General features: G+C 40.1%; 2 protein-coding genes across 4 annotated transcripts in view; both read right to left on the bottom strand.

Annotated features, from left to right (window-relative positions):
* ZC3H13 (zinc finger CCCH-type containing 13) overlaps nt 1–11,051 on the bottom strand; it is a 54,937-nt gene extending 43,886 nt beyond the window's left edge. For 2 of the 3 annotated variants that reach the window (XM_067563134.1, XM_067563135.1), the window contains exons 1-3: nt 10,932–11,051; nt 3,068–3,190; nt 2,544–2,653 (exon numbers count right to left, since the gene is read on the bottom strand). In XM_067563134.1, coding sequence (XP_067419235.1) covers nt 2,544–2,653; nt 3,068–3,184 — 227 coding nt within the window. In that variant the 5' untranslated portion in view covers nt 3,185–3,190; nt 10,932–11,051. The remainder of the gene's footprint in view (nt 1–2,543; nt 2,654–3,067; nt 3,191–10,931) is intronic. The other variant, XM_067563136.1, reaches the window with a different exon arrangement.
* A 1,434-nt stretch (nt 11,052–12,485) lies between these two features.
* The window catches only part of CPB2 (carboxypeptidase B2), a 28,867-nt gene continuing 25,152 nt past the window's right edge, over nt 12,486–16,200 (bottom strand). Inside the window, 3 exon segments of the mRNA XM_067563133.1 lie at nt 12,486–12,795; nt 12,927–13,011; nt 15,330–15,532. Coding sequence (XP_067419234.1) covers nt 12,611–12,795; nt 12,927–13,011; nt 15,330–15,532 — 473 coding nt within the window. The 3' untranslated portion in view covers nt 12,486–12,610.

The following is a 16,200-nucleotide window of genomic DNA, read 5'->3' as shown; positions in this document are numbered from 1 at the left end:
ATACACAAATTTGTGCTTGTTGACCGTATGCTGTATTTGGTTTCATCAGTGGTTTGTTCCAATGATTGTTTCAAGTGTTTTTGTACTGTATGCATAGTATGCAATGACCAGGAGCTGTGCCTTCACACAACTCTATGTCAACGCTATTGCAAAAAGGCAACCAGATTTTCCAACACCCCCTATATGCCTGGATTCCTTCATAACAATCCAGGATGCAGAGGGAGGACATCTCTCTGGGTAAGCTAATGATGTCCAGTCAGTCATCTGGCTCCTCATGAAATGAGTCCTCAAGAAGGTGTACTGGAAATCAGGCAGTATATGAGGGATGCCAAACAACTGGCTACTGAAGTACCATTAGCAGGTAAGTAAAGAGCTAGGATTCACTTTGGGATTGTGGACTAACTGTGATGTGTGTCTTTTTACTAACGTCCTTTTTTCCCCCTCCTGTACTCAGATGTCTCAGGGATACGGCTCAGGCAGCTATTAACCGTGATGCCATCCTTGGCCCCCAGTAACATACATATAGTAATTTATTGGTTTGTTATTAAATTCTTATTTTTCCTCAAGAGAAATGTAGCATATGAGCCGATGTGTGTGTTTGATGATCTATTCTGTGTTGTGCTTGTCATGAACAGACCAAGACCCATGGGGAGAGAACAGAGATATTAAAATTCAAATAAAATTTTATGTTACATTTTCGGAAGTTTGAAGCTGGTAAGTGTCCTGTTTTCCTACCGGAGGATGATGGCCTGAATTGTGGACAGGCTAATGGTCAGGATAAATACATTAAGTATCACTGTGGCTTCTTTTGTGCAGGCATGGAATTGGAGGGACAGGTACAGGTGACAGTGTTTTCTGCTACCAAAGCTGCTTGCAAGACAATCATGGGACTACACTGGGAGGATCAACTGACCCAGTGCAACCATAACACCTGGGCTTCACAGATACTCTAGCACTGACAATGTCTGAGCTGAAATGGTGCAGACGGAAGCATTTACAAAGTTTACTTGGAGATGGTATAATGGTACTGGTACTTGGAACACAGTGTTTGACAGCTGTTTCCTGACACAAAATGGTACAGGAGATGCCAAAATTCTTTAGTGTAGAGCAGATACTTTAGTGCCTTGCTAAGAGCTATAGATGAGTTAAAGCAAGCTCCTAAATGTTCTGGCAGCTCACTTATCCAAAACTCTGAGTTTTGCAAGCTATCCAATTTGACTTTTATATAACTTATAGGAGAAAAAAGTTAACATAAATAAAGATGTAAACCAATATTATTCTTGAATACCAGCGGTAATGTCATGCCTTTATAGGAAGCAGAAAATTAAAAACAAAAATCCTGCTGTCCATTAAAAGCATACACCTTTTAAAAAAAAATGAGCAAGTAGAGCCATATGCTCAATACTCCAAATACTGTAGCAAAGGAAAATGACATTCAGCACATAAAGGTAAGTTTAGAATCATTTTCATGTAAAGCACCTCTCTTCCTTTGCTCTTTGGAGAATTCAGCACATAACATTACAGTAAGTTCCACTGTATACTAGAAAAAAAGCTCAAAGGTTATCTGTATTTTATTCCCAGTTGCTACAGTTTTATAAGCAACGAAAATTAAGATGGTCTTAAAATTAGGGCACAGAAATGGGAAACAGAGCCAGGAATAGAACCATAACATCCATGCCAGACATCCTGTTTGACCTTCAACAAGTCACTTAATTTAGTTGCTTCAGTTTACCCGTCTGTAAAGTGAGGCTAATTCCTACCTCACAGAGGTGTTGTAAAGCATTATTAATGTTTGTAACATCTTTGAGATCTTTGTATTAAAGCTGCTGAACTGAAAATTATTAACTCATATTTTTCCCTTTAGAAAAAATATATACAGTTCTGGTTCGGAGCACAGACTCAGACTACTACATAGGGCATTTTTTAAAAAGATAACAATGTCTGTTATAATATTATAAGCAAAGTGCATTCATTTTACTTAACAACTACTTTTCTTTTTATTCTGATTTCTCTGCTGGAGATTTGTCTGTAGAGGTAGTCATGAAATCACATTTTCATTCCCTAGCATGTCTCTTCACAACTGGAGAGAAAGAACAGCCACCTCACTCACCAACAAAAATATTGTTACTGGTGAAGGCAAAAGGATATGGGCTATGATTTTGAGAGTATTGCCTTAAGCAGTTGCAAAACAACATTTTAGTAGAGAACAGAGAGGCAGACAGAAGCTGCAAAGTGATACACTACACAGAAATCCATTTATTAAAGTACTTGCATGTCCCATTTCAAGGCAGGTTAAAAAGAAGTTAATCTGCATCCACAGCACTTTATTAAATATTTTTTAAAGTTACACACACAAGAAAATCCAGGGAAAACCCATTGCATCTCGCCAAGTTATTTGTTTTCAGAAGCTTCACAATCCAACAAGGTTATTGATAAAACATACCATTAGGACACCACAGCATTTCTAATTTTTACAGAAGACATACTTGAAAAAGCTATTTTCCTACAGCATGTGAACAATTCAAAGTGAGTTCTTGATTTACCTTCTATAACTGCTGCTATAGCCTTTACCTCGTGGTGAAGGGCCATGTACGAATCTACATGTGTTCCCATAGAGGCAGTTGCCAGTCTTCAGCCAGTTACGGCACTGTGTCTAAGAGACAGACATTACTCGGTAAATTTCACACTCATTTCTGGAAATACCATTGGTGTGAGTGTGGCAGAACAAACAAATGAGTCCACATTTACTCCCATTTATCTGAGATTTCCATCCGTCAGTAACTTACTTCATTAAAAACCAACAACGAGCACCAAGTCTGGCAGATACAAAATTTAGGTTTATAAAAATGCTATTAAATGTACACTAGAAGCTGGAACAACACAAGTTATTTGAAAATCTAAAGATTAGTATCTTGAACATCTCTGTGTGAATGTGTTCTCTTTACCTTTACAAACATCACCAATGACAAGAGTACTCAGTACTCATGAACAACTCTACCCCACTATCTATGTCCTGAAAGAGAAGATGCTGGGTGGGTAGGAAGAGAAGAACACTTTTTCAACTCACCTCTGCAGTACTTCCAGTGCTGGGTCCAAGCCTTTCAAACACACTGGGTCTTCGGGATGTGCTATCGGATATGGTCTTGGTATTTTCCACTGTGACCTTCCTTCTAATTTTTGACATTTTGTACTACTTCAACCAAAAAAAAAAAGCAAAACTGTAAAATCCTTCAGTTTTGAGCTATTGCCACTGAATTCACAATAAAAAAGAATAATATATTATGCTATAAATTGCAGAAGAATTTCTGTAGAGGTGTCGAAGAAAGGAACAGAAGGAATCATAAATAAATGGACTGTCCTGAGTACAAAGGGATGCCTCTGATTATTAAAAAAATTGGTTCAAACTTGTCAACTAAATACTAACAATGAAATATTTTAATTTATTTTAAGACCTGATTTGGATTCCCCAACATCCCTTTGGGAAAACATCAGAAGCTGCTCTGCTCATTCAGGCAGCAAACTACTTTGGTCACGTGTTTGACCATTATCTCAGTGATTTCAAGTGTAAAGAGCACTTTGAATGGCATTTAACTACTCTTTCAATAGATGGGATTTGACTGGTAAAGAGGCTCACACTTTAGCAACTTAAGTTTCTAAAGGGGATTCCTACTGCTCCACTCACTGTTTAGGAGAACTTATTGGCAGCCATCTCACTCATCTCCCCTCCCATACATTAGCCATGCTCGTTGTGCACCCTGGTTTGTGTTGACATACATCTGAAATCCTTCCTAACACTAAAAGAACTGAATAAATTTTGCAAACAGATACACCCTATGCTTGACAAATCTTCCTAGACATAAATTGTCTCATCTGGGAGCAGGGAGGGAGCTCTTAGTCAGAGGAGGGAAGCATTAGGGGAGATGAGAATATGCGGCAGGCTACAGAAAAACAGGCTACAGAAGGAGAATTGAGTCCAAAAATTATTCTCCGTTTAAGTGATACCAATTTATACAGAAAAATCAGCTTAGGAAAGCCAGTCTATATGAGAACAATCCACAGCCAGTTTTAAGAAAAACACATTACACAAGAAAAAAATACTACTGATGTAACCTATATTTTAGATCTGGCAACTTTGACAGTCTCTTGATTTCTTCATTACACAGAACTTCATTATCTGAATCTCATGGTTATCTGAATGTTGGCTCTTTCCCTGTAGTTTGACTCCAGCACAATGTTCTCTCTGTAGAAAACTATGCACTGAAGTCCATAAACTCTTTAACCCTTCTATAGAATGCAGAAGACAGTTTAGGGCTCTGCTAGAGGCTTTCCCAGTCCCCATGACTATTTATCCAAATCTTTGCTTGAGACATAACATTCTGTCAGATAACCAATGTTCATGTTACCAAGTTTTTATTGAATGTGCAAGGTTGGTACATGCTGTGAGAGAAGTAGTTAATTGTGGATTATATTAGGGATTAGAAACAATGGTTAACATTTATTAATGATCTGAAGGGTGAAGAAAAATAGCAAAATAGTAAAACTTGCCAGTAACAAGAAGTTAATTAGGTTAGTAAAAACTGTGGAGAATATTGAGGAACTCCAGAATGTTCTATTCAAGATAGAAGACTGAGCAATATAACAGCAAATGAAATGTAAATAAATGCAATGTAATGCACACCAGGAGAAATTATTTCAATTTGTATACAGATGATGAGTTCAAATTAGCCCAGTCTTCTGAGAAAAACAATTAGGAGTCATTGTGGATAGTTCAATGTGCAGCAGTGGTTAAAAAGTCTAAAGATAAACTGTCAAAGTTAGAAAGTGAAACATCAAGTCTAGACAAGCCCAGCTTCCTTCCAGTTCAAGGTTGTTCCCTAAATATATCCAGGTGTTTTGTTCGCTCTAATTTTAAGGTATCATGCAATTAGATCCTTGGGGGGCAGGGGAGGAAGAGAATACAGAATATATTAAAAAGGCATTGTATATATTAATAGTAAGACCACATATCAAATACAGCATTCACTTTCGCAGGCTTCATTTAAAAAGACACACTTGAAACAAAAAAGTTTAGAAGAACGGTACTGAAGACGGCATCAGAAGAGGGGAGAGTCAACATATGAAGGGTGAGTAAAACAGGATTATTTAGTGCAAAAAGGAGTAGAGTCACAGGAACATAGTAGAAGTATATAACGATATATGAAATAGGAACACACTGATAAGGAGTTCCCATTCATCTTGCCTTATAATAAGAATGTCGTTTTATTTTCAACTAAACAAAGGCAACAAACAGAACTGATTATTTTTAATTTACTCTTCACTCAGCAACTAGCAAACTTTTGGAATTCACTGTCACAGAAAAGTTAAGATGATTACCAATTTTAAAAATGACATTTTATAGTACTGTGGTAACAACAGCGAATTACGACTAAAGAGGTACTTTCATTTTAACTACCTACTGTTGGGCACCTATAATCTTCCCACAAAAATTACATTTTAGACTGTAATTTCTTCATACTCTTTTGAACCAAAATAATTTTTAGTTAAATTCCATTCAACCGCTTGAGTTTTCTGAACATGGAAAAGGTATTTTCATTTGTTTGGGTTTTTTGGGGAGTTTTGTATGCATGTTCAGATAACACAAGATCAATTCCATTCTTAAAGTCTGGCATGTATCCAGCTGTCAATGAGAATCATGTATTTTCCTAACCGGAAAAAAAATTGTTGCGATAAACCATTCCAAGTGAAAACAGCATGCTACGAGCACATAGCATGTTAATTTCCAAGTCCATCAATCCCATAATCAAGTCTCAATTCCATAACCGGATCTGCATGGTCTTAACCCTACAGTTAGAGGCCCATTGAATTCAACTGGAGTCCACGCATTTAGCACCAGTTACAGGATTAGGGCCCAGGTATGGTTATCTAGACAGGGGCAAATAAATCTGAGAACCAAGGTCACTGAAACACACATTTATGAAATTAAGTAAAATGCATTTATTTGAATGTGCAATCACTAATATTTTTCATTTGTCAACAAACAAGGAAATTAAATGCACAAAATACAATTGATATTTTACATGCAAATAGTAAGGAATATTGTTTTTTGACTATGTTGTGGCAAGTGTAGGAACGCTCCTCTTCCCTCCCTCTATATGCACTCAAAGGAATGGAGGGATTCCAAAATTTTAGGGGGGGGACATTTATTTCTGACTCGTTCAGCCACCTGTTTAACAGATAACCAAGAGCAACTGAAATGTAATGTCCCCATAAAATTCAGCAAGTTACTTTAATTCTTCCTAGGCTTTTCTAAAAGAAGTGCTCTTATATTTGTTTGACCATGATCCAAAAAAATCAGTCCTACAGTGATCACCAACAGAGTTCAGACTCCTAATCCCATCTGGTCTGCTTCTGTGTCTCCTCCCTCAATTTTTAACTGGTTCAACAAATTTTGTTTGAGCCCCCATCAGGATAAAGTATTAAGCACTCAACAGTTTCCAGTTTCAACTCTGCCAATAAATACCTTAAATGCATAACATTGGGAAATATCTTTTTTAAATTAATTTAATTAGAAGGAATCATTAATTATTTATTTCACTGACATGATATAACTTGGTAACTCAATCTATTTAGTAATATTTAGGAGTCTGCATCTTCTATGACATCTTAATCACTGTTAATGAATATCACAGAAAAATAAAATTGATTTCCCTATTCCATTTTTATAATACTCAACTTACTAGTTAATTTTATTATTTAAATTGTCTAACAATAAAATATTGCTTGTTTCCATACATCCAAGGCATCATTGTAATAAATTAGAAATACACAGTCAACACTTTTACACTTTATTGTCTTGTAAATATTTCTATACCATTCTGCGGTACAAAAGAGGGCTTATTTTAAGTGAAGCTTGTCAAGTGCGTAAGAGATAACATTTAGTGAACTGAATTCATTGTATTATTATATTACAAATTAATTAACATGTACTCCCCCATCTATGTATTTGTATCCATGTGTTGTCTCTCATCTTATACGTAAATCACAAACTCTCTGCTGCAAGGACTGTCTTTTTGTTCTGTTTCTACAGAGCCTAGGACACTGGGGTCCAGATCCATGACTAGGGCAACCAGGCACTACAAAAATACAAACAATAATGTTGGGGTAATGTTTTCCTTGATACTTCTGTTAATGATAATGTGTAACAGGGTGGAATGATTTAAATCAAAGCAATTTAAATCACCAATTTTAATCATGATTTAAATCAGTAAACAGGAAACCCTGATTTAAGTAACGGATTTTAATATTGTTTTGCATTTGTACTTTTTAGTTATTTTCCTAAAGAGAGGATGATTCTTATTAATTGGTAACTATTAAAATATGTTGATTTCCAAGTAAGTACAGCCTTTATACAAAATGTGGTACTTCTTTTTGCTAACTAGGATACACTATATTTACACACTTTTATTTAAGCTGTTATATAGTTTAACTTATGTTTATTCAGAGTCTTATCCTTTATTTTTTTATGTTAGAAAATGGCAAATAATGCATGTCTTGTTGTTTACTAAACGATGATCAATTTTTTTAGTTGTGAATTGTGTCAAACTATTTGCATGGATAAACAAATTCAAATAAATGCACAAAGGGCATTTTAATTTTTGTATTAGTTAAATAAACTACCTCAAATATACTGAATACCTAAGAAAAAAGTTTACCACAACATGTTTTACCTTGAGAACTAACTGATTTATTAAACAAAGGAAGTACTTTCTGCAGTTAGTGAATTGAACTGATTGTTACTGGTTACTTATTGAACTGAACTAGTTGAATAAACTAAAATGAAGTAAATATTCTCTCTGCACCTATAGAAGAGACTACTGCTGTCAAAGGCTGCTCTAGTACTTCAATAAACTCTGGTTCTAGGTGTTTAGTCAGTGACTTCCACCAGTTCAGTGGTTTGACTTTCTTTAAGACTTCAGCAACAAATATGTACTGCTTAATATTTTTAAATTTATTTTAGAAGATTATGGTAAATTTAGGCCTCAATAAAAGTTGTCATAATTTCATATTTAATTTTAAATAGGTTTATTTTTAAACAATAAGCTGGTATTTAAATAAAAATCCAATTTCAATAAAAATAATTTTTTTTATAAAAATCATTGTTTTGTATTACACACTTGTATTACTACACCTATTGGATATTACGTATGTAACTGCAGCTACTACTCTGTGACACAATACTATGATTCAGGATATAATATAATGTACATTTAAATTAGTAATAATGATATACCTATAGGTCAAATATAGTCCAACATTTAGATTTTGTAAAAATACTATTTCACAAAATCTAATGTTAACAAAAATGTTCACATGAAATGTCTTTGATTTACCACTGATTTTCTGTTTTAAAAAGCAGAAAAACTGAACACTTTCCCTTGTCATAATAGCATCTTGCTGTTGGAAAGCTAGCAATTGAGAGTAAATGGAAACTGACTATAAATAAAAGCAACACTGACTAGACTATTTTCACTATCTTACTGAAATATAAAAACTAATAGAACAGATGATAAAAAGTATGTTAAGTGTTTAGCCTTAATCTAAGATGGCACAGACAGGCAAGGCAATTTATGTATATTGCCTATACAAGTTATCATCTTCAGCCATGTTGAATAATGTCTATCTTTAAAACGTTATAAATATTATCCGATTAGAAAATACAAGACAATATTTTAAACTGAAAATATTTTATAAAGTCAACTGTACACTGATTATGCTGTGGCATTCTGGGATATAGCAAACTAATGTCAAAGAGATACTGACAGATACAAAGTAGCGTGGAAACAATTAAAATAGCCAGTGCTCCCCCTCTTCCACTTTTCTTTGTAAAGAATTTTTGGCTAAGTGTCTTTTTTAATCAATGTTATAATCTTTTCATGCCACCGTGTTAAGAAAATGTGATCTTAGACTTGAAGCAATTATTCCAGCATCTCTCCAGAGTGTTTTAAAAAAAGATAAAATGTTGCATAGTCATATAGAAATGGCCAAATTTCAGCTGCATAACATACAAAAACTAATGCCGACACAGAAGTAAAACCAAATTGCCAGTCTTCAAGTTACACATGAAAACTGGTGCCTGGCATTCAGCAAATAATTATTCAGAGTTCGATTTTACAACCCTCTGCTATGAACATGTCTTAAGTTAGCTATACCTCTTATTTAACAGAAAGCATTACTTTATAATATTAAACATATAGACCAATAATGGTAAGTAATTGATAGCAATGTGTTCACATTTGTCAACTGGGATTGGCCTGTTATTGGTAAAATGCAACAATTCAGTCCCTAGGATTATAGAAAAAGGTAAACAAAAAAAGTATAGATGCAGTCTTATGTGTATGGTATTTCACATTTTGTCTAAAAAGGTAGGGAGCCACTTCTCAAAACAACTTTCTCCAGACTAGAGGCTAGTCTACACTTAAAACTTACAGAAGCACACCTACATCGGTACAGCTGTGCCACTGTAAAAGCACTTGTGCAGCCGTTTTATGTCAATGGGAAAGAGGTCTCCCGCCGACATAATAAAAGCATCTAAATGAGCAGCGGTAGCTATGTCAGTGGAAAACGCTCTCCTGCCAACATAGTGCTGTCCACACAAGCGCTTATGCTGGCAAAATTTTTGTCACTCAGGAGTGTGAAAAACACACTCCTATGAGCAACATAGGTTTTGCCAGTATAAATGCTAGTGTAGACAAGGCCTAAGTTTTTAAATGCAACCAGCCAGTTCCTATTAGGTTCCATTCAGTAGAACATACTCTACCATACAGTAGAATCCAGACTGTAAAAGGTCTTGAAGCAGCCCCATCTACAAAAGCAATGATCTAGGTCTAGCGAGGAGCCAATAAAGAGGTTCAGCTGTGATGCTGGGGACAAAAGGAAGAATCTACAATACTAGTCACACAGGCCCATATCTCAAGGATATTTAGGCACCTGACTCCTGTTTATTTCAATGGGAATCAGGCACCTAAATACTTTTGAGGATCTGGGCCATCAGCCTAAACTACAAGTTTTGGATGGGAGTCAACAAAAGATGTCTTTAAAGAAAAGGAAAAGGCACCAAAGTTCAGGACTTATGCTACAAAGACTGACAAGTCCCAAATTCAGCTAAAAAGGCTGACTACATTTCACTATCTGCAGATGAGAAGGGGACTCCAGTACACAGAAGCCTGCAAAGGTTGCAAGTATCTGGGAGGCAGTGAGAAGGCCCAACAGGGTTCCCGTCTGTAAAACAGCAACCACAGAAGATGGTAGGATGTCAGGTCAAGCTAATGGTTCAAGTACAGCAGACTCCATGGCTGATCTGGGCCCTCTCTACCCCACAGCCCTCCCCCTTGCTTCTCACCACAAATCACACACCGCACAGCCAGTCTGCTGCCCCCAGCTCCCCCCAGCCATCCTTTATCTCAGCACCAAGGCAGAGACGCCCCCACAGCCTAGGGCCGATCCGCTCTCGCCTGCCCCTGCACCACGACTCCCCCCATCGCCTGGTACAACCTGCACCCGCCCTCCCCGACAGTCCCCCTGCCACCGCTCCCCTCACAAGTCACATCCCCTCCCCTCCCCTCAGCCCATCGCTTCCTCCTGCGGCCCGCCGTGACCCCTGGCCTCCGAAGCCGATCTGCCCTCCCCAGGCCTCACACGGCCCGCTCCTCATCCGCCCCCCCCCCTCCCCGTGCGCAGGATGGCAGCGGTGCGGGGGGGGTTGGGCTCTGCCCACACCGAGTCTCCCCCCCGCCCCCGGGTCCGCGCACGGGGAGGCGGGGTCCCGCCGGCCTGCTCCTCGCGGTGGAAGGGGGAGGGCCCGTTCCTCGTGTGGAGTCCCCCGCTGCCCCCCCTCCCCCGGCCCAGTTTCCCCGCCGGGGCGCCGCACTCACCTGCTCCTTCCACAGCCGGCCCGGTCCCCGCCGCCTCCTCCGCCGCCGCCCGGGGCGGAGAGGGTGGGAGGGGGCGAGGGGGGAGTCCGTCCTCCCGGGCCTGAGCGCGGAGCCAGACGGGGAGCAAGACAAGGAGCGCGGCCCGCTCCGCCGGCAACCGAACGGCGCTGCCCGAGCACAGGGGCTGCCGGGAAAGCCGCGCAACCAACCGGCCGCCGCCGGCCCCAGCGTCGCCGCCGCTGCTGCTGCTGCCGTCGGGAGGAGGAGCCTCGGCCCACCGGAAACCGCCTCGCCGCCATGATCGTGCGTGGCAGCGGGACTTCCGGCCGCGCAGGCAACGATGAGCCGCCGGGGAAAGAGGAACCGCAACGTCGGGCCTGAAATGAGAGAGGGCGGGGCCTGGTCGGGGGGAAAGAGAAGGGGGAGGGGCCTGAAAAGATGGAGGGCGGGGCCTGAAAAGAGGGACAGAAAGGGGAGGGGCCTGGTCCGAGTGAGAAAAGGGGGAGGGGCCTGAAATGAGGGCTGGAAGGGGTGTGGTCAGGGGAAGAGAAGGGGGAGGGGCCTGATCGGGGAAGAAAAGGGATGGGCTTTGAAAAGGGGTGGGGCCTAGTATGGTCAATAGAAGGGGGAGGGGCCTGGCAAGGTGTGGTGTGAAGTTGGGGTTTGGCCTGGCTGGAGAGGAGGTTGTGGGTTGGGTCTAGAGGGTATCATCAGGCTGTAGTGTGTTATGAAATGTCCTTGACTCCTTCTCCATGCATGGCTGGGGCTAATAGAGAGCCTCAGGGTCCCTTTCCCTGGCCCACCAGGCTCTCTAAGAGAGGTACTGCCAGTCAGCTGTGGCTGCTTGGCTTTGGAATTTCCTTCTCCCTCTGCAGCCTGTGGAACTTAGTGCATGCTTTTAGCCAGTTTGTTTGCTGAATTTGGACACTATAGGCATATTTCTTCAGTCTGTTCAGCTGCTGGACTGATTGGGAATACTGGACATTTGAGCTGTGTTGTGTAGTAGTGAGAGGTTAGCTTAGTCACTTGTGGTGTTTCCACTTCCATGGAGAGGCACCCTACATGTGCCTACCACCATCTTGGCCAAAATATTAGGGATTAAACCAGGAACTTCCAGAGCTGAAAGCCAAGATGTAGCCACTTACGCAAACAGAGCCAAGGCTCTTTAGCTAGGATTGTAAGAGACTCATACCCTCTGCGTATCTGGCACAGGGAGGGACCAGTAACATGTTCACCAGTGGGTTACACGGCCACTTTAGTACAATTTGTTTTAAAAGATTGCTTTTCACCATTGTTGGTGTTACTGAATTATTCAAAAATTCTCTGAAACCAAACTATAAAGGGGTGCTAAAATGACAACATATATTTGTTTGAATATTATTGGGCTGAGTAGGTTACATTTGTACAAGTGTAGTTTGTTGGTCACTACCCTTCTCGCACTACAGCTGGCTACATTTAATTAGTGTTGTGTGGTTTGTGAAGCAGTATATGTCAGGGTGAAAGGTAGTAAATGGAACACCAAATGCCACTAAACAAATAATTAAAATAAAGCAGTAAGTAATTCCTGTTTTTATTTGATCAAACTAAAAAACAAAGCACACTTGTATGAATGATACTGACCATGAGGACATGTAAATTACCAGCTAAAGCTATGAAATACCAAATTAAAATATAGTACATTAAATATTGTTGATAACATGTAAAGCTATTGTTTTGATACCAGAAAGTGCTTCAATACAAGTGGGTTTAATTAGATTTGTAGGAAGCAAAAATCCATGTGTTCCTTTGTCCCGAAGCTCAAAGGTAAAAGAATACTTAATGCCAAGATCATAAGCCCAGTCATCTGAACCTCCAGGAGCTAAATCTATAGGAGAAAAAAAAGAAAACAGATTATTACTTGAAACCACAGCTTTAGGCCTCAGTCCTACCCACTGCCTTCTGGTGGTAGAGAGGCTATTCTGTCATACTGATTATAATACTAAAAATGATACTTACAGATTGTTTGTGCACCAGGGCCAGAATCATAAATTTTCTGAGTTGCTTTTCTAATAGCATTAGATACTTTGTTTGCCACATATAGCTGAAATCAACAAAATATTAATTTGCTATTATAATTTAGTAAAAGTGTTTCACATTGTCTCTGTTAGGGCATAGAATTCATCCACTATGGATACAATAAAGAGAGAGGACCTGTTTACAGCATGGTTGTCCCCAAACCTGGCTGCAGTGCAGTCTGTAATGTGAACATGTGGTAGGCTTCAGAATGCTTACAAGGTGTGGTTAAACATGGTTAGGTTATGTCCATGGTACAAATTGCTGTCCAGTTGCAGCACAGATGCTAACAACAAATTATCACCAAATCCATTATTCTCTGTAGCTGTCCTATATTTTTAATTTCCTTTCAAATATTGTTCAAGTAGCCTTTAAATATTTTAACTTAAAGTTAGTACTGAAGCATACAAAAAAGAATTTAATGATGGAACTGTACACCACTCTTGAACAACAGACTAGAATGAACTGTTCTGTAATTAGTTTACAGAATATCACATCTCTACTTTACAGGGAAGGAAGTGACATCAATATTTTCTTTATCTTCCTTCACAAATTCATTAGCTAGGATAAAAAAAATAAATTTAAAAGGGATATAAACCCTCAACTTTGAGGGCATAAAATGGTCAGTAATTGGGGGGGATTTAGGAAGAAATATTCTCCTGGGAGAAGTTATTTTATGTCTGCTACAGGTTTTTTTTTGTTCCTTTCTGTGAAGGATCTGGTACTGGTCACTGCTGGAAACAGAATATTGGACTGGATAGACCTCTGGTCTGATCAGGCAGATAGTTTCTATGTTCCTACTCCTATGTTCACTGTACAAAGTCTAATAACTTTTAAAAAGAGAAAAAAACTCCCATTAGAGACAATAACAGCTACTTTTTAATTTTTTCTTTAATGACCAAAGATCTCTGTGGGGAAAAAGGAGTGGGAATGAAGGTTGAAGGCAATATGGAGAACCCATCCCAAATATGCATCACCAGCTGCGGCTGCCTGGCCCCATGCAGGGGATGCTTAGCATAAAGAATATCTTGAGACTGCCTAGGGAGATTGCGGAAGCTCCTTCACTGGAGGTTTTCAAAAGGAGGCTGGATAGCCATCTGTCTTGGATGGCTTAGACACAACAAATCCTGCATCTTGGCAGGGGGTTAGACTAGATGACCCTTGCAGTCCCTTCTTACCCTATGATTCTTGTCCATCCTGTCCATGTCCTATGTATCCACATAGGTGGTCCCATGGAATGAAAAGCCCTTCCCCATTCTTTCAGCCACTTATTGTTCCTTCCTTGGCCCCATTCAGGAGGCACTCAGAGTAAAGAACCCCGAGTCCACTCCTCCATGCATGGAAAGCATCAAGAAATTGGCCAGAGGGAGCAGGGAAGGGGCTTTTTCTTCTTATCCTCTACCCCAGCAAATTGTGTTAGGCTCTTCAGCCACCCGAGTAGCTTAACTGGCCTACATTTGTTGGCTAACTCCAACCCAACCTGAATCTCTTTTCCTACTCTAGAGAAACCTGAAGGCTTGGGGGGTAAGCCAGTGGTAAAAAAAAAAGAAAAGGGTGTTCTTCACTTCCCAGCTTCCCCTTTTATCCCGCTGGTTAATAGAAAGGGAGCTGATCCTACACAACTCGTAGTGCTCTGCAAGAGAGAGGCGCCCTGATCGTGTGGACCTCCAGAACTTCATAGGACTGGGACTTTTTACATAGGCCTAAGGAGACCTATAACTCCAGGACCCATCGCCAGTGGACAGCTTCATGGCCCACAGAATCAAAGAGGTATTCTTCTTCTGTGGACTACCTGTGATCTTCTGGTCCTCTTGAGGACCTTAGGGGCTCTAAAAAACAGGGCTCTATCAGACCTTTAGGACCATTTAAAAAATTTCTATACAAAAGAGTTAATTAAGGTGCAGTTAAGGCTGCAGGAACATATCAGTGTTATGGGTGCACATCATTCAAGAGCAATAGAGTTAAAAAAAAAAGTTACAGACTCAGTAAGTTCAAATATAGGGAAAAACTTACAAGAAATCTGAACTTGAATGTTTGGAAATGCCTTATTGAGGTGCCCAAATTACCTTTACTTTGCCACCTTAGCGATGCCTTGAAAATATCAGAAAGTCAGGCTACCTTATCCATCCAGAATAAACACTTCCATTTTATCAGTGTCCTCCAAAACCGGAATACTTTCTTGTAATCATATAATGATTATGCCAACTTCCAGCTTTCTTACGCTCTTGCATACCTCATCACAAATCTATTTTCCCAAATCTTGAACAGACAAAAAGCCTACTGAAGGCAGTCATTCCCTCTTCTTATTAAATGCCCATTCCTGCAAGGTGATGAAGATGCACTTACCAGCTCATCATGGTCTTTACTTTTATTCTTAGTGTAGGAATATGGAAACAGTACCATCTGTGAGTAAGAGTGCATAGTTATATATGCCTTAATGTGATCTTTATGCTTTTGGAGAAAATTAGCCACAGCTTTCACTTCTGGTTCAGACTCAGGATAGGGTCCACAGTATATCTCATGACAATCATTATGAGAGGCACCTTTACCTGTAATAAAAAAGAGCATACAATGTCACCTATTAAGTTCTTATATTGTACACTGAATTGTCTCATGGCCCAGTTGCAAAATAAAGCATTGTTTAGCATAAGTAGTTAACAACACGTATTTTCTGGGACCATTCAAGGTGAAGTGGCCTGTTAACACTTCTCCATTCAGAGACGGGAAAGGAAGGGAAGTGAAAAATAAATAAATAAAAGCAGCTGGATGGGGAAGAGCGCAGCAGGACGGGGTTAGTGGGTTGTAGATTGTTGTAGGCAGGGGCTCTCAAACTTTTTCTCTAGGACCCCCTTTGAAAATATTTCAGGCTGTGACGACTCCCCCGTCTAAAAAAGTGACGACCCCCTCATGCCATGCCACCCCCACCCAAGTCGTGCCACCCTTACTTCTGTGCTGCTGCTGGGGATGGTGCTGCCTTCAGAGCACCCAGCCACCCGCCGCTGCTCTCCAGCCACCCGGCTCTGAAGGGCTCTGGCTGTCAGCCATGCAATGGGCTGACAGCTGCAGCCCAAGCACGTGCAGGGGCTGACAGCTCGTGACTCCCCCATAATAACCTTGCAATTCCTTGAGGGGTCCCGACCCCCACTTTGAGAACCCCTAAGTAAGCCATAAAACCAATGTCTTTGTTCAGTTCAGGATTTCTAGTGTCTAGCAAAGT

The sequence above is a fragment of the Emydura macquarii genome, unplaced genomic scaffold, assembly GCF_026122565.2.
Source record: "Emydura macquarii macquarii isolate MOO-44397 ecotype Brisbane River unplaced genomic scaffold, CSIRO-AGI_Emac_v2 contig_2473, whole genome shotgun sequence".
Taxonomy (NCBI): domain Eukaryota; kingdom Metazoa; phylum Chordata; order Testudines; family Chelidae; genus Emydura; species Emydura macquarii.
The sequence above is the reverse complement of the archived record's forward strand: the minus strand, read 5'-3'. Positions and strand labels throughout refer to the sequence as shown.